General features: G+C 51.5%; 1 protein-coding gene across 1 annotated transcript in view; it reads right to left on the bottom strand.

Annotated features, from left to right (window-relative positions):
• SATB2 (SATB homeobox 2) overlaps positions 1–27,815 on the bottom strand; it is a 98,482-nt gene that overhangs the window by 15,156 nt on the left and 55,511 nt on the right. Inside the window, exons 8-10 of the mRNA XM_088534728.1 lie at positions 16,131–16,343; positions 12,645–12,800; positions 3,494–3,691 (exon numbers count right to left, since the gene is read on the bottom strand). Coding sequence (XP_088390854.1) covers positions 3,494–3,691; positions 12,645–12,800; positions 16,131–16,343 — 567 coding nt within the window. The remainder of the gene's footprint in view (positions 1–3,493; positions 3,692–12,644; positions 12,801–16,130; positions 16,344–27,815) is intronic.

Raw genomic sequence — 27,815 nt, 5'->3', positions numbered from 1 at the left:
CACCACGCCGACGGCACAAATCCATCCCGACAAATCCCTCCGCGCCCAGGAAGGGGCCCTGGGGGAGGGCTGCAGTGCGTGCCACAGCCTGGCTGCTGCTCGAGCCGCCCGCCACATCTCAAACACGAGGCGCCGCTTACCCTCCCCGTGCTGGATTTATCGGGGCAGGGAGAAAGAAGGGGGCAGCAGAGGGAGCAACCTGAGGTAAGAGGGACTCCTGCCCATATCAGTGTTTCCACACTGCACATGGAGTTATTTACAACACTGCTACTTGCATCTTCTTCAAAGGACCATCATCTTGACATCAAGGCTGCAGAGGTAAGGGCTTGATTTACAGTGCACTTTTCCCCAGCAAAGGCTGCCAAGAGAAGTAGGTTGGTGACGGCAGCTCTCGGATGCTTCCCGCGCGGCTGCAGTGCAGGCAGGCTCCGCAGCAGACACCCTGCGTCTGCCACGGCGCTGCGGAGAGGTGAGACCTGCTTTCCCACTTGACACTACAGGGGGAATTTCAGATAGGCAGAATGTAATTACTCAGCCTGGATTTTGGCCAGCAGCCGGGGCCCGAGACCTCTACCCTTATGTACAGTGTCACAAAATCTCCAGTGACCGCAAGTGCGGGGCCTCAGTTCTAGGCCTCTCGCTGCTGTCATTGATTCTTCATGGCTAATTACCTAATGGTGACCCTCGCAGCAAAGCCAGAAAAGAAACCTTGCAGCTTAAAACACTCCTAGTCCCAGCGACCGCGTATTACACGGACTGCTTGGTGCAGGTATCGCCGACAGCGGGGAGCAGGGGGACGCGGGGCCTGACAGGGCTCACACTGGTATCGTGTCGCTCCGAAACCTGCTGGGCTTCTGGGGTGGGCAAGCACAGCTCTAAAGCGCAGCACCCTCAGAGCACAGCCTACTGTACCAAATGCACACCACGGCCTCCAGAGTTTTTCTGTATGTGGTTGCCAGCTGCTTCCATTTATTTTTCTTCATTTTTCATATTTTGACTGTAATAAATAATGAATCCATGGCTTTGTAACTTGCTGACAAATACAAATGCATCACATCGCAATGGAGTGTAACGTGTCACTCAGAAGAGACAACCTGCGCTACGCAGAAAGTGATGTGCAGATGACTTTGGAAAGTAGGCTAATCATCAAGGTCACCAACCAGCGCTCAGGGGAACATTTCCTTCCAATTGTCCCTTAGAGGATTTTTCTACTAGGTGTGGGCAATAGAACTGGGTTAATGCATTTAAACCCACACAAGCCTGGTGGTCTTCCCACACACCAGCCTGGTCCTTCACCCTTCTGTAGCTCCTTGCCTCCAGGACGTCACAAACTTTAGGGGGCACAGAAGCCCAAACATGCAATTATAACTATTTAGAGCACTTCTGTTTTGTGGCTTTGAGAACCCAAACCCAGGGAATAGAGTTTTTTTTTTTTCCAGGAGAATACCAAGGAGGGAACGCAAGGAGGAAGTCAGCAGCAGAGAGACAAATGAGACCAAATCAGGCAATAACTAAATCCAGTGAAACAAAGATGTTCCAGGAGGAGCAGAACTAACAGAAAAGAGAAAGAACTCTCCTTTGGAAAAAGCTGTCTAGATCACTGTCAGGAATACTAGCAGCAGCAGAACAAGAACTGAGACAGGGACTACGGGCGAAGTGAGAGGAAGAGCGCAGAGCCGTGCACGAGGCAGGGCAAGCTCTGATCAGACAGCAACGGGGAGAGCAGCAACAGCACGAGGAACTACCAGGTGATCAGAGAGGAACACAGCATGGACAAACCCAGTGGAGATCGGTTACGCAATGGAATCAAGCAAACGGCACAAGGAACCTGGGACAATCCAACAGGACATTCAGCTGTGGAAGGCGTCGCCTCTGCTTTTTAGCTTGAGTAGCACATCCGCCCTCTCAAACTTTCAGTCTCTGCTCCTCAAGCTCTCCTGAGGTTAAAGCACCGCCAAAAACCATCCTCCCTATGTTCTTGTTGTTGCCATTTCTCAGCCTTCCTTTTCTGCAAGCCTTCCAAGGTCCAGTCACCATCATTTCTTAATGCCCTGCTTCCCCAGCGGCCTTTGGGCACGAAATGCCAACTTTGCATTCTTCCGTAAGACTTCCCTACCTCTGCCCCATCCTCGCCAAGTACCGCCAAAGAACGCTTGCTAACTAAATAGCGTTTGCTTAAATGAAGCAAAAGCAAAAACACAAAAGAAAAACCAACAAAAAGTCTTTTACAGGACCTGCAGCCACCGCATCGTGCCCAGGGGCAGTCCAACTATCTGCTGCTTTGGCTTGTTCCCTCCACTACTGGCCTACTCCTTCCTTCCACTCTTTGCTGGTCACACTGACCTCACCATGGCTTTCACCAGCTCACAGACCTTTGCATTAGTACGGTGCTGTTCCTCTGGGCAGCTTTTACAACAAAATGCCTAATGTAGGGTCTTCATGCCAACAGCCACTCTAGTTTTTCGAGCTGAGACCAAAATATAATTAACACTTCATGATCTTTCTTCCCACCACAGAACCAGGAAACTCTGTTTTAAATTATGGACTGACCAAAAAAAAAAAAAAAAAAAAGAGTGAAGAAGGGACTGCTAAGTTTCACACTCCAGCTCTCTCTACAGACAAGTTTTGAACCTCTTTTGACCACCAGTATTTGCTTCATTTTGTGACAAGTATAACTAGATATTGGGGATGCAAATAAGACCAATCTTCTCTTTTGACTAAATCTGCAATTACGAAGATGAAAAGTCTTGCAGTATCTTCTCTTTGTTTTCCCCATGCATATTTGTGTCTATTTATTTCCCATTCTCATTTGTATCTATTTAATTCTCATTAAGATCTGAGACAAGGATAAAACCAAGGTGCACAAAACAAAAATTTGTCCTTGTCACGAAAGTTTTACAGAGGAGCAAAACACTATTTGAGGAGGCTGTGAAATGAAGGCTCGTTCCCTACAGAGTACTCACCACAGTCACTTCAGCTGAATGCCAAGCTTCAGCAAATACCCCAACAATGTTTTTTCATGTTTCACTCTTCAAAATCCCTGCGTAGGCTACCTACTCTTCCTACACTCCTACCTTTCCTGAATCACCTACATTTCCTTCTAAAAGAAGAAGAATGATGGGTTATAGCAGCCTGCTAGCCAATGTTTGGCAATGAGTAGCAGGAGCCCTTAGATCCTGTGAAAAGGAAGCAGTGACCCACCTTGCACTCCTGCTCTGCTGGTCACTGCTGCTCACCCTTCTGTTGTCTAGATTCTTTCACCCCCTCTTTGGAGGCAGCCACACAGACACGCACGCGCTCACACCCGTGCTGCCCACACACACAGCGAGCTCAGCACTGACAGTACTGGCTTGCACAGGCAGCCCTCGAGAGAGATTAAAATCGGTGTGTCTTGACCTGTAAATCAGAGGGAAGCTGGAACCAGTTGCTTTTTTCTGCCTCTGAGAGCTGTTCCCGCACAAAGACTCACTGAGAGGGGAGCGAGCGCTCTGACCTGCACGGGCTCAGGAGTCAGCTGGACGACATGCTGCATACGCTCGCTGTGGTGATGCCGGGACTCCTCCTCATAGATCACGTCCCTCTCGTGCTGGGGCAGGTTCAGGAAGCGGCGAATGGTGCAGAGGTTCTCCCAAAGGGTGCGGTTTTCCGGGCTTGGGTTTTCTTTCCAGCGGAGCAGCTCGCACAGCCAGCCCTGCAATGGGAGCATCAGCAAGTTAATCCACGGAGCGCTGAGGAGCCACCTCTGCGTGTAAGGTCAGCTACACTTGAGCAAAGCTCCGTGCTGCAAGTTTTGTTGGTCTGATCTCGCACAGAAACCCCTCCTATCCTCAGCTGCCCTTTTGTCTCAGCAACACCATGGTGCTATTTATATTTTCTGCAAGCTGGAGAAACAGAACCCACCAGCTGAACCAGGAAGCATCTTGCCTGCTGTGCTACTCATACCTTGTATAAGAGGCTCAGCTATAACCACTCTTTTTTTCTGTACAAAAACAGGGTGGAAATGAAGGTGCATCTTCCTCTTTCCCATTTTAGAGCCCCCTTATTTCTTCATTTGACCAAAAAAAAGGGAGATGTGATTCCTGACGCGCGCTAAAAAACTCATGCTTAGGGCTTGCAGGCCCAGGACCAGAAATTCAGCCACTGCTGAAAATGTTTTGAAGAAAACATGATCGAGTGCACCCCTCTGATCTGCTGCTGCTACCCTCATTTTGAACCCCACTAAAACTCGACAGCGCTAAACGGCCAAATGGTCACTTAGCAGGGAAGGTGCAATCTTAAATTCTCCAGTATTTAACAGGAAAGAAGCAAACAGGGTCCTGCAGAGTGACTGTGGATCAAGGAAGACAGATATTAGGGGGAGATAATTTTAAACCAAGAACAGTTTGTAATAACAGCTGACTCTATTCCTGCTATATTGCTTTATAAGGTAGATGAAACACCATCAGAAAGTTACACCTTTATTCAGTCCCCCAGGACCTCTCCATAGGGCATGGAGCTCAGAGCCCCGCAGAAGGAAGCGCTGGTGCTTTGGGGAGGGGAAAATGCTACCAACAGGGAGGTGACGGAGAGCCAAATGGCAGGAGCTCACGGTGTGAGGAATGACGCGGTGCGGGAGGGCAGGCGGCCCAGGCCGCTCGGCGCCGGCGCTTCCCTGCTCCCGCCTGGGCGTGAGGAGACGCAAAGCAAATGACAGAACATGAGAAGATAATACCGAGGATGCTGTCAACGCGCCCCGCTGGCTCCTGTCAAAATATTTTACCTCGTAGCTTTCTAACCCATCATTCTCAAGCTACAACTCAGCATTCTGACACCATTTTGACAGGCACCTTACAGTACCTAAAAGATGGCTTGATTGATGTTACAAATGTATAGTGCACAGAGTAGCCTAAAAAAATGCATTTTTCTGAAGAGTGACTGCACCTAGCGAACAGACAGGTCCACCGTAGGCCCGCGTGGGTTTGGGGCTGGCAGGGATTGCGTTTTGTGTGTAACAACTTGTAAGCCACCGACAACTTCCACCCTGCGCTGGCAGCCCTGCCTATAACATCACAAGCCGCCGTTTGCCTCAGTCTCCAGTGAGGCTTCTGCCTTCACCCCCCTCCCCGAAAAGGGAGAAAAAAGGTCCAGATTGGATTATCCGCGGCGCGCGAGGCGAGGCCGCACCGGCAGCTGCTCGCTTTGTGCCGCCGCTTCCTCGCGGCCTACATGTTAATAACCTGCTCCTGCCACCCGCGCCGGCGGCCCCGCCAGGAGACACAAACGCGGGCCCAGCTGCAGCAGCTGTAGGCACTGAACTGTGAAGCCGCTGGGGATTTATAAACTAATCTGTAACACAACACTGCCTTGTTTTTACAAGGGAGAGGCCACATTTGCGCAGACCTGGTCTTCTCTGGCAATAAACTAGGAGGGCTGGGGAGGAGGGGACGAGGAGGAAAGCAAGATACCTCATCGTTTACTTAGGGAAAATAAAAAAAAAGTCTATATTCTATTTTTGATATTTTGGTGGGTATTTGGGTAATCCCTCAGCTGGTGATAAGTCTGAGTTTTCATTTGGTTTGACCACATCCCTTGCCCTCGGTTCGCCTCTTTTCTTTCCTTCTCCCCAGAAATAACACCCCCAAACTTCAGCTCTTTTAGAGAAAATATCTCCTGGCCCCACAGTGTTTTCTCAGGGTTTTCTTCATACAAAGGAAATAACTTTTGAAATGGAAAATAAACTATCTGTGGAAAAAAAAATCAGCTCCTGCTTCTGCCTGCCTTCCACTGATCCAAGTCTCCATGCAAACTTTTCCAAGCATTTCGGGCAGGTATGTCCATTGCCTCCAGCCCAGAGCCAGGACATGAAGCCCAAGGCCACGTCCGTGGCCGGCGCTGGGCTCCGGAGCCCCCTCAGAAACACGGAGCTGCCGGCTGCATCCTGACGGATCTGCCCCCTTCTAATCAGCGCTCATTAGGGGCACTTAGCGCAGCGCTACAGGCCTCATTACGGCCACGGCCGCACGCGCCCCGCCATTCGTCTTGGAGCAGGACGGCGCTCAATTTGCCTGGCAGCGTGCGAGGTCCTGACCTCGGCGCTATTAGGGAGACGATTAGACGGCAGCGCAGCCATGTGTGCAGACACGAGCAAACCGAATTAATTCCTGGCGCAGGCAGGCACCAGGCAAAGGCCCCGTGGTCCTGAGGACACCTGAGAACTCCTCGATTTCCCTAGGGAGACGAGCTAATGGCACGTTTAAAGGAGCCTGGTTCTGAAGGTGAAGCACAGCCGTGGTATTTAGAGAGATATTAATCCAGTTTCCCCACTAAGTATTTGCTTGGCTGATCCGATTAAGGGACCGAGCCTTCAACAGCACACCCCCTCCACAGCAGGCCCCAAGAAATCTGTGATACTTCACAGCCTCCGACATATTGCACCATGTGTACCCAGCTGCTACAATAATTAGCTTATGAATGTATCAGCTGGTTCTGTGATTTTTATAAATAATAACTAACCCACGGAGCAGAAAGATTTTCATGAGCCTAATATTAGGAAGAAATTGCGAGGTGTGCCTACCTCAGGATCGTCACCGCGCTAAACGCCCTGTTCTCACTCGCGCTTCGTGCGACTGGGTCTCCCCGGGCGCCGTTTATAAATATGGATTTTCGCATCAGCAGCGGCAGCGTGTTTGTGGCAGCTTTCTTCACAACAGTCACCATTCCCTCGCCCCCACGCGTGCACATACGTGGCTGCCGTGTGCACGGGTACCCTCATCAGCATCACTTCTGTCCTTTGGCTGCTCTTTCCCCTTCCCTCCCCTTTATTTTTTCAATAATTTGTTCTCTGACCTGTCCGTTCAGGAGCGTATCTATACATCCGCAGGGCTGCTTTTGAGGGGACGGCTTTGGGCAATACATGAGCGAACGCAGCGCCGCTGCCCACCCGCACGTCCCCTAGGATCGCAAGTGATCGCCCTCCCTGCGTACAGATGAAAAATCTGCAGTGGATTTTTGTACTTATTTATTTAAATAAGCTCAGCACGCCATCCAAGAAAGTTCTGCAGTACCAGGCAAAAAAAAAAAAAAGTGTAAATGTCAAATAAAACAGTGACAGATGACAGTATTCTCTATTGAATAGCACCGTTTCTTCGTGCATGTTCAATGAGAACTCATGAATTATTAATACACAAATCTCCTTTTTCTGTTAAAAATCTCAACTTGGGTTTTTTTGGTTGCAATTTTTTGAAATTTATCTCTTTGGTTCTGTGTATATTACATAGAGCTTTCCAGGAGAATTATTTCGTTTAAGAAATGCTAAAATAAAGAAATTCTGGGAGCTACAGCAATTCCCAGTGAATTTTCACATGTAACCAGACTCACTAGCGCAGGAGGAGGTGCTGTCCCACCACCTCGGCCCTCACTCACCCGCAGCATCTGCGCAGGCCTCGCTGCAGGCAAACCCAACCTGCGGGGCCGCGCTGGGAACACGTGCCCGGCGGATCCGCGCCACCTCGCGCTCCCCGTCCTGCCGCACCGCTGGCCTCGCTCCCGAGCGCGCACGGCCCTGGCGGCTGCCCCCGACCATGGGAGCGTTTGGGGCACGCAGTGTCACCGCGGGTGGCAGAACGGGGCTCGTCCTGCTGGCCTCTACTGCTGTCAGTGGGAATGTCTTCCATTAAAAACAAGGAGAGGAAAAACAGCACAATTAAAGGATGCTTTGGGCTCTCCAGTCAGGCACACCCAGTGCTTGTGGTTACAAGGAATTCTGCTCTGAATTTCCTTCGTTTCACCCCAAAACTGGTACAAGGTTCAAGCAGGCAGCCCGTTTTAGCTCATTAAGGAGAACTGCAGAGAAGTGCTGGCCTCTATTTTTGTTGTTCTCATGAGACAAGATAAACATTTTCTAAGCATTTCATTTGATAAAACAAATAATATCATATTAATGTCCTATTTTTAACCTCTCTCTCTGCCTCCTAATCAAATACGTTTCCACATAGCTAAGCAAACAACAACCAAAACCTGCAGGAAGCCAGCCGTTCCCAACGTGCTTGCACGCTGCTAAGGACACCGTGCGTCACTGCGCGGGAGCGAGCGCCCCGGGCATGCCGAGGGCGAAAGGGCTGCGGGATGGGGGGTCAGGGCTCTTGGAGCAGCTTGAGCCTTTTGCTCTTGCAAGACCTACCCTAGAGCAGGGGAGGCAGCCCGAGGTATTAGACCACACGAAGGTCCCATTTTCCAGTGCTAGGAGAAGGTTAAGCGCAATATCCCAACCCCCCGAAACGGCTGCCTGCAGATGGAGCTCTGCCTGCTGTCAGCTCAGGACCCTATTTTGGATTAAGTGGTAAGAAAGTGTCTGGGGAGGGCTTAGGCTAGGCCTGCAGACTGGCCCTCATGCTCTCAGCAGTGTCTCTACCGAGAGCTGCCACAGGAAGAGGTAGCCGGATGCCCGCGGAAACGCGGTCACGCCGACCTCTCTACTTGCACCGCACAGTGAGACGCTTCCAGCGTCGGTAAAACCATAGTCAAACTAACCTCGTGCTTCCCTGCATTCATGCCGAAATTAGTAATAATAATGATATTAGTTAAGTTTTCTGTGCTGACATTTCCTAGGATCCCTAGCAAAAGTATGAGTAGGCAAACGAAGAGTTTTTAGCACGAGTGATTCAGGAATAAATCTCAAAAATAAATGTAAAAGGCCATTTCCTCACCCACATCATCGGTGCAGAAAATGCCAACATATGTGACAAAAGGGAAGAAGAAAAAAAAAAAAAAAAAGGCAGCGCGGATCGACGGGAGCCCAGCAAGCCTGGGGGAACGGGGAGAGCGCGGCCGCCCCGCGGGGCCCCCGGCGTCCTCTGGACAAACTTTCCCTGCCGCTCGGGACTCTGCAGCGCGAAATGAGCCCGCTAATATTCAGCTCTTGTTCCTTAGTCGCCAAACCCTCTTCCCATGAATCCAATAAGTGTCTATTAAAATAAATAAACCCCCTAATGATTCAAGATAACCTAATCAAGAAAGCTGAAATGGATAAAAGACTATCTGTAATGGAGAGCTCTGTCATGGCTTCGGTGAATCCGCGATGAGGGCCGGGGGCGGAGGCCGGCCCCGCGCCGTTTGTTTCGGTTCAAGGTTAATCATTCCAGAGCCTGAATTTTCTGAAACGCTCAGTATTTTTCCACCTCCAAAAACTTAAGGCAAAAATGCACTTTAGGGCACTTCCATCAGGGGCAGTTTTGCAGCGGCGTTATGAAATAAGGAGGAATCCAAGGAACGAATGAAGTTCAGGGGTCCCGACAGACCTCCGATTCAGGGAAGCCCAGGCGTTTGCTCACACCTCTTGCCCTTAGAGCAAAGATCCTGGCGCCGCAGGCGCTTCCAGCATGCTGAGTTCACACCTGCAGCACTGGGCTGGAGGGGACACGGGGTGGCAGCGAGCGGCTGCCGTCCCCTCCGACTCGGCCAAACACTCGTCGCGAAGCAGCAATCCCTGCTGCGCTGAGCCTCCGGGACCGGCTGCGTCCCAAGGGATCCCAGTGACACGGCTGCCCTCAGTGTGGGAAGGACAAGTCGCAGCAAAGGCGAGGAATCGCTACAAGGCTCCAGTGATTCCCACCCATAGGCCAGGGTTTCTCTAACCTCATCACCTGAAGGGTTTTGTGCTACCACCCTGGACAAGTTAGTGTGTATTTGCTTATTTTTAAACAGGGCAAAGATGTGAACCAGAAACAGCGCGCTGCAGCTTAATGTTTTCTCGAATGTTGCTCGGGGGGCGTCTCTTGCTTTACTGTGGTGTAACTGGAACAAACTCCAGTCCCTGCAGGAAGAGTTTCCGTTTAAAGGGCTCATTTTTTCGTTTCCACCAAACTGACTGTGCTGGAGGTCAAAGCCACCCATTCGCCTTGGCCTGGGACAGACGCCCAGCGGCACATGCTCACCTCCAACACGCTGCCCCATCCTGTTAAGATGAGATGTTGCCCCAAGAATAAGCCAATGTCTAAAATTAACGACTCATATAAAGGTTGATTCTCTTCTAGAGGTCTCGCCATGAGGCCCTGTTCCTTGCGCTGATCCTGACTTGGGAGCTCTGCAATCTCTATCTGGGTTTCAAACAGTTCCCCTATCTTTTAGCTGCTGAGCTGAGAACATCCCTTGCCTTAAGAATATAGATGGCTACTCGGTGAATTAGTGGTCCGTTAACTCCACCAGTAGATGATGCCATTTGCAATAACCGCCCTCAGCGGGTACCACTTGTCCTGCACGAAAGAGGAGCAGGAGACAAAGCCCCGCTGGCTCTGGATGCTCTCTCGGGTGCATGACACGCAGCCCTGTGTATACAATGTCGAAACAGTCCTGTCGGAGCTTCACTGGCTGCTGCAACTGCAAAGATCTCACAGCACCGTGGATTGCTGTTGACAGAACAGCGGCGCCCAACATAACACATGCCTTGTTAGCAAACTGGAAGCCTCTCAGTAGTCTGGGGTGAGGGAATAACAGAGGAAGCCAACGCAACGCAAGCCAGGCCTGTAGAGAAGAGCAAGTGATCGAACCTTGGCGCGGAGTCCAAGCAAACCCTCGCGCTAGCTCCTTTCCCCTTCTTTCAAACTCCAACACAGGCTGAGTTTTGGAGAGCGCTCCCACCTCGTCGCTTGGCTGCTGACTCAGCAGCATCCTCCCGGGAAGGGCCCACGGCTGGCAGCGCTGGGCTGCACGAAGCCCAGCGAAAGCCCCACAGCTGGTTTTTGAGCAAGCCAGGCCATGGGAGCCCGCCACGGGCAGAAAGCTCCATGCCCCGGACACGCAGCCGTGCAGCCTTTGGGGCCACTCCCGGGCACCCAGCTGGGCAGCGGCTTCGTGGCGCCGGCCTCTGCGCCGGACCTGCGGGACAAAGCGACACCAGCCTCCGCAGCGCGGCTTCAGTCGCTGCTGCTGGAGAACCAAAACCTTTATGCACTTTAATCAAGAACATTTGTGGATCCTGCTCTTAACTTTTTGCATCCAACTTTCAAAACCTGCCCCGTTCTGTCTTTTTTTTTGCTGCGTGCAAGACCAGGGGCCGTGTTTCTGCTCTGGGGCTGGTGTGCACTGCTGCGCCGCTGGCCCCGAGCGAAGCTGGCGAGCCACCCAAATGACGGCGGGGCGGTTCAGTCCCGCTCTGTTTCAAGAAGCCTCTGGCTATAATGACAGGAAGCTTGCAGCAATTTTAGGGCAAACCTCAGCGAGGCTGGCAGCCAGTCTGTGCTAAACACTCCTTATTAAACGCTGTCCAGTCGGGGTCCTGGGTGGAACTTTGATATCTGCGTGGAGCAAAGAATAAGGGGCACGTTTGCAAAATCAATTGTGCAGTTTTTATATTTACTGCACGTTTACCACATATGTCATTTATTACACAGTGGAAAACCGTTAAATGCACAGTAGTTGTGCCAAGTGGCATTATGCTTTTAACAGCTTTATTCGTTTAACAGCTCCAGTTCTCATTACATTTTGCCATGTGGTACATGAGATTTTTATGCCTTTAACAGTTTAAGAGGGTTCCGTGGTATTTTCCTTTTATGTATTTCATACCGCGCCTGGGATTTTGTCGGGGGGTAGAGGGGATGTGGACTGTAGCCCCTGTGCTCTGACAAGAGAAAGCAGAAGGCAAAGAAAAACACTGATCAAACGGGGAAGGAGAATCGAGTGAGACCTCCACGTGCCAGGGCACGAATACCTGGAGAGAGGACACGGCTCTCCCATGTGCGCCAATGGCCTTCGCGACTTTCCTTATATGCCTATTTTAAATCTATTGACATGACTCCGGAGTAACCCTGTGCTCCTGCATACAGGAGGATCCAAACGCGCACGCATCCAGCTCCTCCGCGCTGCCCGCAGCCCCTCGCGCCCTGCCCGGCGCTCACCCAGCACCACACGCGGCTCCTTCCACACGGAGCCAACAACCCCTCCCCACGCCGTCTGCCGCCCTTCCGACAAAAAATTCTGTCGGTCCTTTCCCCAAAATACCTTCTGCTAAGTTATCTTTTTTTAAAGAGCTGGATGAAATTTTTAAATTAATGGGTTCTCTGGCTTAGGTTTGCCCACATGTATTTTTTACACCAAAGGTGATAACTAATCCAAGAGAGCTCACTGTGACGCTCAATGCTTTCTTTTTTTTTTTTCTCCTTTTTTTTTAACTGATTGAGCCCGGTGTGAATTATTTACACAGCCTTACTGTAGACAGCAATGTGTAAAAAAAAAAAAAAAAAAAGGAAACGTCTTCCTCAAGCTGCCTCGGATGCAGCTTCCCACTGCCTTCCTTGGTCGCTCACTTAGGAAAACCATTTCTTTACTTGCCATCGTTTGGGAAGCTTCCCATCCCGCTGCGAGAGGTGCATGCTGTAAGCCAAGCGCGTGAGAAAACACCTGTACAAAAGCGGGAAAAACCTGGCCACAAAACGCTCCTACCCCCATCCCATTTAAATCGGAAAAGGAAACCATTTAAGGAGGCAAAAGCCAAAAACACGACAGGTTCCCCAGAGATGAAGATTATTATTGTTGTAGGAACAGATGTATTTTTATTGGTGGGAGGATGAGATGGGTCTAAATCTAGACCCAGAGTTTGCTTTAAAAACAAAACAGAGAAAAAAAAAAAAACAAGAAAACCCCGCAACCACGAAATCCCCTCTACCACTCACCTGACTTTTATTGGCCGCCACTTTGGCAAACAGAGCTTGAGATACCTTGGCCCTTTTCATCTCCTGTTGGATCTCGTCATAAATGGCAGCTGTGATGTTGACGTTGGCGCCGTCCGCCTTAATGGGGAGGTCTGTTGTTGGTGTTGAGGTTTTGGCCTACCGAGAGACCATGGAAATAATAATTAAAAAAGTGCTGCTTTCAGCCCAGCCATCTGTGCAGAAATTATCAGAGGATTTCAGTCAGCTGATGCCAAACTGCATTAGCTACAGAGGGACACTTCCTGTCCATTATTCTAATCAGGTTAATTGTGATTGGAAATAATTGCAGTGCATTCCTATAGGACGCGCGAGGCCCTGCCAGCTCCCCGCCTCCCGCACGGCTCCGGCTCCGACTCCGGGAGCGCTCCGGGCCCGGACGGGTAGCGGGGCCCCGGCCCTCTTCTCCCCACGCTGCTTCCGAGGGAGAGCCAATTCTCCCAGAAAAAATGCGTAAATGGGTAGAGGTCTCTAAATAATAAATTATTACTCAATTTAATGCACTCCCTCAAGCCTCCCTCATCCTTTATTAAAAATATACGTATGTCATTTGAGCATGTATGGTTCCCAGCCTTATCATCATTATGCTAGCCAGATAGTCACCTAATTTCACCTAGGAAATCAGTGGAAATGAGAAAAGAAAAAAAAAAAAAGGAAAATCATTTCATAAAGCTGGGCTTTGGCATGCCTTTGACGTGCTGCCCTCATTCTCCTAAACTCATATTGCGATTTTGTGTATTCCACGGCACTCCTTTTAATTGAATGATTTCCCATCCGCTGCTGTGACAAATGAAGGACAATAACGGGCGCCAGCGCGCGGCGACGGGCTCGTGCCACGGCTGCCGCCGCTTTTGGGGAGCGGGTTTTGCGGCGGGCGCCGCGCGGGGGCTCCTTGCTCAGCCCCGTCACCCCGTTACCACCCTCTGCAGTCAGCCCCTGCTTTCTCAGCAGGGTGTAAGGCCGCTATAGTTCATCTAAGGTTAATTTTTAACTGGGCAGACGTGCCCAAACGCCTCTGATAAAGGGCACGTTAACTCGGCCTGACCGAGCTTCCCTTCTCCCGCCTCTGTCCTCCCAACCGCTCTGTCCGTAACGGCCCTCTCGTGCCAGAGCCCACACCCACGGCTGAAATGGGCAGGGCAAGGACCAAAGCAAAGCTGCACCAGTGCCAAAATACAGTATTTAATACTGGGTGCCTTGACTTAGGTCTCAATAGCAATGAGGAGTTTGCCATTATTGAAATGCCTTACTGCAAAGTGTATTGAGAAAAAGGAAAAGGGTAGTGTCTGCAATCCCAGCTGGAGAGCTCTGAAATCCCACAAGTTGCTGCTGGTTCTCCGCAGAGAGGAGGGAACAGGTTACATGTAGGCAATGATCTTTAAAAGCTCGGAATTATCCCCCCGAAGGCCTTGGATCCTTTTGCTAGATCAATCTGCCACTCTCGTGCCCACACGGGTCCCGCTCCATGTCCGCCAGTCCTTCGGAGACTCCCTGTGAGGGGGTCTCGGGGCGAGGCGAGCTGCGGGGCACCCGCACACAGCGGCGTGCGCCACCATCTCGATTCACCCGGTGCTCAAATACCATTCTCCAAGCGCTCCCCCGAGAGACTGGTATCTATGGAAACCTTGTTGCAAAATGCCATTAAATCAACTTCTCCAGCCCTGCAAGGCAATCCGTGAGAGGACAGCGCAGGTCCTCCTGGCAGACGCACGGCCGCCCGCTCCCGTGGCGCTCGGCGTGGACCCCACGCGCTGGGGCGACACGGTCGCTGGCCGCATTCGCGGGGGTGCCCACGCTGCAGAGCCGCCACTGTGCAGGCCCCGAGGCGGCGAGGAAGGGGCCGCGGCATGAGGGGAGCACCGGGCGCAGTGGGGCTGCGCGGAGCTTTTCCTCACTGAGATCCCCTCCGGAAGAGAAGGGGTTGCTTTGCTCTTTTAGAGCATGGCTTTCTAGTAATGCTTAGCTCTTAAAAAGGAAGGTAAATTTTCCATTTTTTGAAAGCTGCAGGCTAGGATATGGGGAAAGTGTCTTATTTGCAGAGAGGAAAGAGATGGGAACCCTTCCCTAACTGCACTGCATCCAACTCCTCCATTTCCTTCTGTCAGTTGGTTCTACTTGGGGAATCCAGCATGCTAAAAATCAGTAAGAATAAGATAATCTGTCCATGAAGTATTATAAATGCAGAAAATACAGTTTATAAGTGTAAATAGTTCTTGTATTATCTGTATTTCCAAGGAAGGGTGACTAAAAGGGATAAGAGCTGCAAAACAAAGAGACTCGGGCGTAGTGATAACTCGTTGGCAAGATAGGCCAGGCAACTGCTTTCAGTGAGCACCATTCTTTACATCGTGCGCGGTCATGAGGCACACGCAAATGCCAGCATTAAACTAGGCAAGCTCAACAGCTTCCACAAAACCAACCAAACTTCCTTAAGAATAATCACTTTGCATTTAAGACTATCCCCCGCCCAAGATGCTTGCTTATTTTTAGCAGTGATACAGATTTCAAAATGAAAAGTGCACAGTAATACTATTATAAGCAGAGCTACCACACGCAGAGCCTGAGCTAGCGCTTGGGCTACAAGAGCACGAAGGCACCAAAGCAGGAGAGCTCCCACAGGCGCTCGCTGCAGCAGCTCCGTACTGAGCAAAGCGCTGGAACAAGCGCTGGAATGAGCAAAAGCGCTGGAATGAGCGCGGGGTCTGGGCAGTCTGAAACCGGGAGCCTGAGCGAGGGAAATGTCACGTCAGGGGGCTGAGCACGGCATGAGTGCCCTGCCGGGACGCGCTCAGCCTGGCGCCGCCAAGCGCGGGGATGTTCTCCCTCCGTGCAAGGGAACGACCTGTCCGGGCATGTGGGTGGCGGCAGCACGTTAATAAGCACATGCCCTCCGTCCATGAGATGACAGCTGGTTCAGAACTGCAAACCATCACCTCCCGGCCCAACTCCCAGCACATCTTCTACCTTCTGTACGTCAAACTATTATCAACACAAGCCTTTAAATCAAGGACTGTGATTTCCTAGGCACAGAAGAGCACCTTGATTTCTAAATCAATCTGGACCCCTGTTCACCATATGCTTTTTACTGCAACATATGTGAACACCTTCATCTACCCAGAAATTTTCTCGGTATGGACACGGACCACTTAAGACTAAAAGTTGAGCAAACCGTCTTTCCAGGAAACGTTTGCTAACAGCCACGGGGCAGGCATTTACCAGCAGCGGGTGTGCACAGTCCACGGGCATTCTTTGGTGTACTGTCACCAACAGGCTCCTTTGCATTTATGGTACTGATCACAGCTAGAGTCGTCATGAGGTTTTGTTGAAATCCCCCAAACGCCACAGCCACTCCAAAACCTTTGAGAAGAACTTCGCACCACACACGTGCTGAGAGGAGCCGGGCCCCTAGCCTAATCGGCAGAGCACAGGGGAAGAGGGCCCGTGCCTTACCTGGGGGGTTCTGGAGGAGCTCGGGCTGCTGGCTGCCGACGACACCATGCTCACGTTGGGGTTCATACTTCTCTCCCTCTCGTCCTGATAGATACGATCCCGCTCCGAGTCAGGCAGGTTGAGGAAATTCTGCATTGCCCTCAAGTTTACCAGGAGGGATTGGGAAGCTGTCCGAGGATCTTCTTCCTTACGCAGGATCTCTGACAGTAAGCCCTGGTTCAAAAAGTAGAAAAAAAAAAAAAAGTGTGGTTGGTTGTCTTTCTTTTAACTTGCTTGGTGTAACCAGCTGGGTTGCAATACTGAGACCTGACATCAGAATCTCATAGGCTCTCCCAGAGAGGATATTTTGTAGGAAAGTCTTTGTGGGGCTGGGGGCTATTTTGGGACTGTCCTGTTGTGGCCCTGTAAGAACCATCTGAGCATGGTGACACTGGACGGGAAGGCTGGGGCATCGGGGAGAAGAAAGTGCAGCCACCACCAGGTGCTGGCTGCAAATATTTTAGGAGCTGTTAGATGTCTTTCTCTCTCTGCTTGGAGCTGGGAACACTTGGCAGTCCTGTTCATCTTCGATACATCTGCCAGGGTTGGTAAATTTAGTTTCGACATTTAAGCAGTGCAGGAGGTTTATAAAGAAAAATGTTTCACTACATTTTGATATTAGAGCCTGTTCATTGTGGTCTGGACAGTCATTTCTGCGAGGAGAGAACTGCAGCAAATCACAAAGCTGTAGGATCTACTTTGGGGGACTTAACTTGTTCGTGTCTCATTAAAAATATGCCAGGTCTCGCATGGGGATGGGGAATGAACACGACACTGCCCTGGTTTTTGGGAAAACCCTCATGCCAGGAGGTAGCCTGTTCAAAGGGGCTGAGAGGGAGCACCCCGGCCCCAAGGTATTCGCACCCTCCCGGCGGGCATGGCAGCTTCCCAAGGAGAAACCCAGCACAGAGCCAACCCCCTTCAAAATTTCATCCTGGCTTACTTCCCTCTGTGCTAGCGAGTCCCCAAGAAGCCTTGCTAACACACCAGCAGGACAGTTGACTACTGACCAAATGCACACGGTTTTAGTGTTTCTTGATCGTATTTGCTGAGGATCTTAACAAACCATGCGGCAGCGTCTGCTTCCCGACACGTGCGTCGAGGCGCATCTGGGAGACCTCCCCTCGGAATGAGCTCCACAGTCCCCGCTGGAGAGATGGTCCAGAGACTCCCCAAATGTCTATTTTTGACTTTTTTAAGGGATGCATTAGCTCTGCTGTTTGAAAAAAAATATATGATTTTAAAAATTCCTCCTGGGTTTGGCTTGGCAAAGGGGAACCTGAAGGCTACCAGTGTTGCAGCTGCGGAGGGAGCAGCGCGGTGCCGCACGGGCATGGGGACGGCCGCCGCACGGTGAGGAAGGCGACGGGAGCGAGAGCCGCGCGTCCTCCCACAGCGCCCGGCGAACGGCAGCGCAGGGATGGGCGAGTGACAGGGAGTGCAGTCGAAGGAAGCATCCTGAGAGCAATAACATTTACAATAATGTAACTCTGGGCTACTGGAGAAGATGCAGTGAGCAGCGGTATAAAACACACAGTGATATTAAATAATCTGCTCAGCCTTTTTGTCACCTGCAACAAATTAGGCTTTCAATATGCAAAACATCTTCCTTCTCAAAAAACAAATGATCATGATTTCATTTAATTGTAATTTAATGAGGCATAATTTATTTTTTAAAGTGATACACACCAGGTGTGCGGGGAGGAAACTGGCCCGGCCAGACAAACCCCACGGTTTCTATTTTTGAGAAAACCCTCAAGCCAGCCAAGGACTGGTTTCAGTTCTGCAATTAGGTTTCTGCTGGAGGGGCTGAGGGAAGAAAACCCACAGCATTTGTACATTTGTTATAAAACTCCACTGGCTAAATTAGCTCATTCCAACTTCCATACATCTCCCATATTAAAGAAAAAAAAAAAAAAAACAAAAACGGGTAGTTGGCCGAGTAACTAACTCTGCAAACCTAAAAGAAGATCCCCAGGGACTAGAAAGTTTCAGACTGATTTTAAATGACCAAACGGATCGTGTGTACTGAATGCATTTCAGGAAGAGGAGCTTTATAATGGTTTTGCTCCTTTCTCCCCTCTTGCATGTCCTTTCTAAGCCAGTTGCTGAGGAGGCAACCGATGAACAGTTTAACGTAATGCGGGCCCAGTGGAGCAGCGAGGTGCACGGCACCCCAGCCTACACTGAAACTGGCTCCAAACCCTCTCCACACCTTCAGCAACTGGCTGCAACTGCAGGAGATTGAAAAGAAACAACCAGAGGTGGAGACGGGAGCGCATGTTCTGTCAAAATAAAGAGGTCTTTGGAGGCCATTTAGAAGAGGAGGGATTTTGACGGCGCTTTTTGCAAGCAAGCTGTAATCTAGTCCTTCAAAAACAAATGAGCACACATGGGCACTGCCTCAAGGGGCTGCTCTGTGAATGCTGCCAAGGACTCATGTCTTTAGCACCTACGGGATCTCCAGGCTAAGCTTCCAGGGCAAGGAACCTTCCCAAGCAGCTCCTGCGAGACACGGCGCTGCGAGGCAGAGCGGACGTTCCTCAGGCTGGCACCCAGCTGGGGCCTGCCCGGCTGAGCCCTGAGGCCCGCGCAGAGGCTGCGCCCAAGGCACCCAGACGGCAGGCGAAGCCCTTCCCTCTGCTTCCCCCCGCCTCCCGAGCTGCCTCGTGAGGGAGATCCCCGGGGCAGTGACCGAGACAAGGGCAGTTTTGCAGCCCACGCGTTTCAAAGGCAGCCTGGAGCGAGGCGAGGAGGCTGCGCCGGACCTGCTGCGCGGTGCCTGCGGAGGAGGAGGGACGTGAAGCAGCAGGAACGCCCGCGCACCCAGGCAGCCCGCGCGGGTGGGAGCCGCTGCCCACGCGCACGCGAGCACTGCCAAGGCCAGAGGCTCCGAGCAGCCTTTGCACCATCACTGGCCCGAGCAAAAACACAAATAAGCCCAACTAACTTGCTGAACCTCAGTCTTTATGTTCTGTACAAGGAGGCTACACATATATGAGCGACTAAAAGAGCATAAGTGCTTTTTTCATATTTTCAGTTTATTTGTGACTCTCCATACTTCAGCTGTTGCCAAAAGCCACAGAGAAAAATGCTGAAATACTAGAAAAATGCTGCTGCTATGTAATACTTAAAGCCCAAATAGAAGTTCTCATAAGCCCTGCTCTCAAACACAGTGTGCACTGCTTCCCACCAGGTATCGATGCGACACAGAACAAGCCCAGGACATGTGGGTACTTATTCGAGCTCGGCATCTCACGGGCTGGAGACCAGTGACCTTGCGTGCACCATACAACAGCCAACATGGTTTTGCCAGACATCGGGTTTAGTGGAGGCCGGCCCACCGGGGAGCTTTGCACCACTCACTCCAGCCCTTCCAGGAAATAAAGCAATTCCTCCTGCGCTGTTTTCCTCTCATGCCACGGCAGGTCTTCACCATAGCATCCGCACCCCCTCCTTGCTTGTACTCTGGGCTTCAGCACCCTCAGTTTCGTCTTCAAGCCTGACTGAGGTGCATTCACAAGGTACCTGCAAGACTCCTTGGACTCAGGCTCATTTTGAAACCTTCGCTGCTTTCCTTTCCTTGCACCTCTTCCTACTTCTAGCCAGGGCACAAAGCAGGAGTGCTGGGCATCCCTGAGGAACACCTAGCCTGGCAATGCATCCGCTTCACCCTGGCCAAGCAAGATGGGTTTGGCAATGAGCGGCAACCTGCGTGCTTAGCCAACCCGGGCACCTCAGCACCATCCCGTCACGGCTCCCAGTGCGCAGGGCTGTGTCCGCACGCGGCTCCGGGGGCCACCCCGGCTGCTGTTGCTTTGCGTGAACGCCAGCACCCAGAGCCTTGAACTGCTCTCACGTGAGCGTAAACGGGAGACCACCTGGTTCCTGTCCCTTTCGGAGCAGCTGAACGTATCAGTGTCTCACTCAAAGGAAAAGTTCCCGATCCCTAGATTCGCTGTCTGCAGCTCGAGTACGAGCCTCGTGCTTAAACTCATTTAACTAATGCTAAAACACATACATCTCAGGAGAGAGCTGCTTAGGCACGAAGCATTTAGAGGCTGATTTGAATAAAACTTATATAGGGTGCAACAATGACAATTTGATTTTTATTATTAAAAATGAAGTGCTTAAATCCTCCAAGAAAATGCCTTTATTGTATTAGTTTAATAAAGCCTCCTTTTTATTATGGTATCTCTTCTTATTAGGGAAGACAGGCTGTGCACGTGGAATGTGGATGTGGATGCACAGGGGGAAAGGGAGGCGGAGGAAGCCCGGCCACCTGCAGCCACCGAGCGCCACCGTCCACGCGACACGGAGCCGGAGCTCCGCGCCGGAGCCTGCCGGGAGAGCGGGCAGGACGCGGAGCCCGCAGCGCCTCCTGCGAGCGCGCATTCTGCAAGCCTGACTCACACACTGCCTCAGAGCCTCCCATTCAGCCTATTGAATACAATTAAGTTAATTGAAACTGAAATTTTGGGCAGTGCAAAACCCACTGTTGGAACAAATATCCCATGTACCGAAAATCTGCAATTTATTAAATTAAGCACTTCCCTTGCAGACTGCCTTCTTTCCTGCGAGTACAACAGAACGCTGCTTGTGCCACATTGCGCACAAGAATAAAACACGCAGGCGGCATGAAAGGGTTTCATGCAAGAAGAGAGAGTTTTCTATGACGAAAAAAAAGAACAACAAAAAATCCCCCCAAAACCAAAACCAGACCCCTCGCTAATTGAAAGTCTGTGCACAATGGTGCAGACACCAGAGCGACGAACACACATGAATGTCGCGCTAGACACTAGGCAGAGGATTAAAGCCACTCAGCTTCCTCTCGCCCCAGGCAAAGGGTTTGCCCAAGGGATTCTGCGCAGCATTTGCCTCGCAAGCAGGCAGAGGTGCAAGAGTTACCTGGACAAAACGCATTTCTAGTCTGAAAAGGTGTCTCGGTGGATCCACTTCTGCTCCCACTTCACTCTGGGGCGGGTTTTGCCAAAGAAAGCAGAACGGACCGCATGGGACAGGGCACCATCCGCTGCCCTGCGTCCCTGGGGCTTCCTTGAGCCAACCCTCGATGCTGTAGAGACCTCGGGAAGCAGCACAGGGAAGCCCCCTGTGCCTCGATGTGGGATCAGCCCGAGTCATTCCAGAAGCCCCATCCAGCAACGACCCCGCTCAACCCGCTCCCGTCACCCGTCCCATGGGACATGCAGAATCCCTCCAACAGGGCAGACCAGCCTGTTTTATCTCCTTAATTAACTGCACTACAGGCCAGGAAGCAGCATGTCATCCTCCCTGGGCTGCAGCCTCCTATCTTTCCAAAAGCCAGGGCCAGGCAGCAGCCAGGAGCCGAGCTGTGAGCACTGCTTTGACAGAACTGGGAAGCCAGTTCTCCTCGCTCAGTGCTTTGGAGCTGCTATAAGGGGAAGGAGGAGTTTCCTTTGGGAAAAGGCAGCTCTAAAGCAGCCCAAACATGCCTCTCTTGGGTTTGCTTCTTTCTTTTTTCCCCCAGCTATCTCTGTATCTGGCACCACAACTGTTTCATTCAGAAAGCCTCAGGTTCACAGGTATTCCCAGTTTCTGAGGCTGTTCAGTAAAACAAGCGCTGGCCACTCGCCCAAACATTTTACTGGTTTTGGCTACTACGTCAAAACATTGGCAAAAAAAAAAAAAGCTTAAAAAAAAAAAGAAAGGTATAAACAGAAAACATTCCCGTGTCCGCAGGCTTTCCGGGCACTCTGAGCGCTGCCCCGGGGCAGGAAGGCAGCGACCGCTCGGGGCTGGACGGCCGGGACGCCGACGCGCGGCCTGCCCTGCCTGAGCCGCTCTGCTTTCTGGGCAGTCCAGTCTGCTGAAGCAGAACGGGCTCCTACCGACCTGCTCTGCAGCTGGGGATTCCCAGGATTACGATCACTTCGGCAGCTCCAGATCTGCAGCAACACTTGCTGCAGAAGGGCAAGGTAAATCCAAGAGATCATGTCTGAGCATTTCCTTTCTTACCGCTGTTGCCATCAGTACCTGCCTGTTTCTCAACATATTACAACCTGTGAAATGTTGAGTTTGCTTACGAAACCCTTCTGTTTGCATCCCGCATGCCAAAGGTGGAGCCAGGGCAGTGCGAGAGGGAGCAGGTGCAAGGACTCTGCCGTGAGGATGGCCAGCTCGTACGTGTGCACCCTCCTCCAGCAGGAAATCCACAGTCTTTGGAGCACTCAGGCCAGCAGCCCTCTTGTGGGGCTGCCAGCCCCAGCAGAGCTCACGCTTTCGAGAAGCCTGCCGGTCACCTCCCCTGCTCCTGTGCGCTAGCTGGTCCGACGTGGAAGCTACTCCTGACTCCAGTCATGGAGCCCAGTGCTCTGCTTGAACCACCACCTCTGAGGGGCCAAGAAACAGTGGCTGTACAGGGTCAATGAGACCTTTCCTTGCTTATCCTCTGGGATCTGAATGGCTTCATTTGGCCAAAAAGTGCCAAAGTCTTAGCGACAGCAGGGTTCACACCTGTTCTAGCAGCTTCTCCCAGCCGCTTGGCTGCGCTCACCACCCCGCATGGAGAAGCCCTTCATTTTGGAGTATCCTACTCTGCACGGCCACTCAAGCCGCTGTTGGGACGGGCCTCGTGCCTCCCTGCCGGCCGCTCCCAGTTCTCCTGGTGCCGGCCCGGGCGCCGCGGCCCGGCGGGGCTGCCCGGCCTCCCGGAGCTGTTGGCGTACGGCAGCAGGCCTGGCAGCGGGAATGCCCTGTCTCTGCCAACAACACGCTCACATCGGGGAGCCTGAAAATTTCCGCTTGCTGGGTTGCAGGCGGCAGAGCCGCACAGGAGAGCCGAGCGGAGACCCCGGCCGCGTGGAGCGGGGCACGCGCAGACCACGCGGTCACCACAGCGGGCACCTGAGCCCGCTGCCGCAGCAACGCCACTCAGGGCCTCCACCACTGGCGGCGTCCAACCCCTGTCTTCGCCCATCCAGGCCACTGGCCCCCTGCCTACCTCGTCGGCAAGGCTACGGGGCCAGCTAAGCATGGGGCGGGCCACAGAGACGCCCCCACGCACTGTCCTCTCCATCCATCCGAGCACGGCTGCTGGCACGCGGTGCCACAGCCCCACTTCCAGCTCCTGGGGACGGAGTCACCACCTTCCTGACAAATTGCAACAGCAGCTCCCTGCGCTCCTCAGGAGACGGCCTGTTAGACACCGAGCACTGCCCGATCCACAAGAGAAGGGAAGCCAGGGGCGCCCTTCCAGTGGGAATGGCCGCGACGCGGGCTAGGGCAAACACGATGGTGTCATCGACCATGTTAAGTAATTTGAAGGTTAACAGGAATTTCCTCCTGTTGGAAAGGGTGACCTTAGATGCACCTACAATAATTACATTCTCTCTGTGGGACTAAAAACTCTCTTCTGGCTGCCCTGTGTGCTGAGTAACGAGCATTTGGAGTCTCCAGTGATGAGAACCAAAACTGCGATACAGATTCTCCAAAGATAAAACGAAAGACAGGCACAGAAGTTAGGCTAACGCATTTACCAGAAAATCAGCCTCAAATGCACTTTGAGGGCTTCTGAATCCAGTTTCAGACAAACCTTGAGCTGCTCATCATGGGACTTTTCTGTTTAAAGGCCACCCTGTGCAGCGCTCCTGCCGCAGGGCCGGTGCCAAGCCGCTCGCCAGCCCCGAGGCGGTCGCCGTCAACGAGGGGGACACGGAGCGGCCCTGGGGCCTCTTATTTTTCGCGCGTGCACAAAACAACGCGCACATGGGCATAAGCAAACACTGCTGTCCCCGGCTATGCGCTTCCAGCTCTGAGCAGAAGATTCAGATGTTTGACATATCACCCAACCTCACCTCTCCTTATTCTGACCCTGCTGCCTTCCCGTGTCCCCCTTCCCACCCTCGCATACATGTGTCGGCCACTTGTTCCTGTGGATTTAGCCTAGTTTGGATCAAAGCTTCCTCTACTTCATTTAACAGATTTGCTCCGATGGAAGGTCTCAGGGGAGAAATAATGTTCGTAAGAGGGGGGTTTTCAGCATTGAGTATGTAGGTCATTGGACTTTAAAATAAATTAGAGAATAGTTTATCTATTAAACAAGCTTTGCAGTACATATTTCATGAAGCTATACTTAATTATAAGCTAATGTGCACCACAGAGCTACCGTGAAGGAAGATTAAGCAGTGGCCCATAACGCAGTGATTAATACAATTATTAGCTGGCTGGCACGCAGTGTCTCTTCGTTGGTACTGCCAAGAGAAACAAGAGCCCTCCAGTTTTTGAGGTTGGCGCTTCCTGCTAATGCAACAAACCCAAACATTTCCAGACAGAAATGCAAGTGTCTCCACGCTTCCTGGGGACAGGAATGTCGGGAGGCAGCAGGGGAAACGCAGGGAGGTGAGAGCGGCCTTCCAGATCCACTGCAGGCGCTTTTTGTGTTGCTTCTCCACTGTGGGCTTTTGGGAACACCCCATGTATTCAGCTGTGCAGCACAAGGCTGACTGTATCCGAGCTCCTCTTATTATTACCTGGGACAACAGCCTCTGACCCAAAGGGAGATTGGTACGAGATTAATTAATTTTGGAATTACAAACTGAGGAGAGCGAGGCATAAGTATGTACCCACAATCTTTTGCTACAGCGACGGCTCCTAGGGAAATGATGCACTATACATAAAATCCATACTAAGGCCTCGAAGTCTAATGGAATGCAGCTCTGAGATGACATTAATGTTTTATGGATGTTAAAGACTTGCCTGTTCTGGTATCACTGTTACAGACTGTACAGTACACTGACATCACTTATGAGGGAAAGCTAAAAGTAGATTATTTCTCTTTTTTTTGTATAAAATTACATTTGCCTGTTATCATGAGGAAATCAAAAATAATGAAGAGTTCTTTTTTTAAAAAAATAGAAAAGCTAGAAAAGTTAGTGCCACTAAAGATACATTTGGCAGAAGGAAGGACCGACAAAGTAGGTGATATTACTACCCCGAACTGCACTCCCGTGCGAACTTGTCCGAGGACAGATCATCAGAGCACATTTCCGGGCACAGCCGTGCCCGGGAAAGGTGCCTGACCCCTTCCTGGAGGACGTTACCTTGGCACGTCCACCCAGGACAGCTCAGCTCCGTGCTCCCGGTCCGTGTGCTCAGCCTGGGCCAGTACACGCATGGGAAAGCCCAGAACCATCCAAAAGGGGTGATGCTGCTCCCCATGGGGCTACAACACCTGCTCACCACTGGCTTGCTCAGTGCTCATTTGGAGGTTTCTGCATCACCCTGGTCTGTGCAGTGTGGGCATCTCCTGAGAAAGCCTCAGGTTTTCAGCCTGAAGCCACCCAGCTTTCCTTTCGGCTGCCGGCAGCCTCCCTCGTGCCTGCAGGCAGAACAGCTGTGAGCAAGAGAGTTTGGGCATTTCTCGTGGGAGGCACAAAGGCCACGTGGAGGGAGGCTCAGGCAGGGTCATGACACCTCGAGCAGCTGCGCAGCATCACGTCGCTTCCCGGGCCAGGGGTCTGCAGCCCGGCGCGCACCCGCGCAGACCCGGCTGCCCTCCAAGCGACGGGACCCAGGCAGCAGGGCTGGCTGCAAGGAAACCACTGCACTAAGCACAAAGCTACCCTCCTGTTGGGCTATACAATAAATGTGCCCACACATGGCACTGCAGCAACTAGCTTCCATGCTACTCTGCCGAGGTATTGTGTTAACACATGGATTTTTAGGTGTTTAAGCATTCGGTATTAGAAAGGCTCAGAAAGAGTTTTCGAAATCTTGAATACAATCTCGGCTGTATTTACCCTCTTCTCCTACAGAAGTGGAATTCTTCTGTATGATACACGATGGAGCTGTGACAGCTGGTGTGAATGGTGGCTGCCTGTGGAGAGACAGCTCCGCTGAGACCCCAGTTCTGGTGCACGCTACTCTTTAAAGAACCTGGAACTAAGGGAAACTTGGAATCCTAATTCCTAAGGGGGGTTGCAAATGCTGTCAGGTGGGACTGGCCCACAGCCACCCTGCCAGGAGCCGCAGAAAAAAGCACATTTCGCTCAGAGCCCTGCTCAGTGTCCTAAAATCACTGAAGCTATGCCAGAACACCCCAGGAAAGCAAAGCAAAATACTGCAGCTGATTCAGTCCAGATTTCGGATTATCTATCAGGAATGTGGAACAACCTTTGTCGCGGATGCTGTTAAACACCACGGGCAGAGCCACTGCTAGAAGAAGGTCCCGGTGGTCTCCCTCTGCCTCCCGCCTGTGCTCTCGCTGCCGTCCAGGCTGGCGTATCAGAACCTTGCCTCCGTTTAAATGCCAGATCGAACACAAAACTGTAAGGCAGCTTTTGCATTTGGGGATGAGCTTTTGGTTTATTAGCAGATCTGAGCACTGCCGAGCCTGCTCCGCAATCTGGCTAAAGCTTAGAGACAGTGGCAAACCCGCAGAGGCAGCGATACCGCCGACCCTCCTGCTCAAGTTCACACTATGTCATTCTGTCAATACCATCTACCTTGATTATAGTAGGCTTTATATACAACAGGTTATGTTCCCAGAGGGATGAAAAGCTTTTCCAAATTAAAAGCAGCATTTTAAAGAGGAAATACTCATACATTCCTATGTAGTTTTCATTTGATATCTTCAAGCCTAACCCCAGAACTCGAAGTCATGTTGATTGAAAATGAATGTTTTTTCTGAGTGCAGCCATCTTATGAATTTAATGGAAGAAGGGAAGTAATAAAAATGTGCTCCATACTTTAATTAGTTTCCTCATAACATGGCATTTCCAAAATGGCAATGCCAAAGAAAATCATTAATCCAGGAGAGCCAGCAAAAGCACTGGATGGAGCAAGGGACAGACCTTCAGGAGACACATACAAACGTGGCCCTCGGTTTTCTCTTGTCCTTAAAGCTCACCTCAAAGATCAACTCTGACAGCACGAAAGAAATTTGTACCAATATTTAAGCATGAAACCACTTGCCACTCCTTTAGCCTTACCAGAGAGTACCACGGATTAGCAGGTATGTTTTGCGTGCATGGAACAGTGCCCAGCAGAGGGATGAGCGCAAGCAGCCTGCCTTTCTCCCCGTGCACTCACATGGGCACCCAGCCGATACCACCCTTTGAATATTCCAACACCTGAGTTTGATTAGTTGAGAGAAACTGTCAGATGTATGAAGACAAACACCATCTACTGCAAATGGCAGACACCTTTCCTGCAGCCAGCTGGCACCGAGAGTCTTTCAGGCTATGGACACTTTTCTTATGGACTTCTTGGGACAGGAGCTTCTGGCGCCAGCCTTGACACCAGCGTGGAAAGCAAGGAAGAAGCTGAGGAAGGGGCAGAAGCCCAAAGACCCCTCTAACTCCCACAGTCTCTTGTTACCTCTTCCCAGCCACGAGGCAGGAGCAGATGTGGAAGTTGACAGCCAGGAAGGGGAGCTGAGGGAAGTGCTCATGCAAGTGGAATTACCTCTGGAGAACACAGCTCAGGGAACAGCACTGGGATGACCAAATGCAAACCAGCTGCCGTCCCAGTAAGAAGCTCTCTTGCTCAATCCCAACAGAGAGACTGGGAGAAAGAAAGGGAGGGTGATCTCACCTGTTTTCCACTGCCCGTCTCCTGCCTTGATCAGCAACAACCACAAAGCCCATAAGAGTCACAACTTTGCCC

The sequence above is a fragment of the Tinamus guttatus genome, unplaced genomic scaffold (assembly GCF_059628265.1).
Source record: "Tinamus guttatus ecotype Peru unplaced genomic scaffold, ASM5962826v1 Tinamus_guttatus_pri_ptg000592l, whole genome shotgun sequence".
In the NCBI taxonomy this organism is placed as follows: domain Eukaryota; kingdom Metazoa; phylum Chordata; class Aves; order Tinamiformes; family Tinamidae; genus Tinamus; species Tinamus guttatus.
The sequence above is the reverse complement of the archived record's forward strand: the minus strand, read 5'-3'. Positions and strand labels throughout refer to the sequence as shown.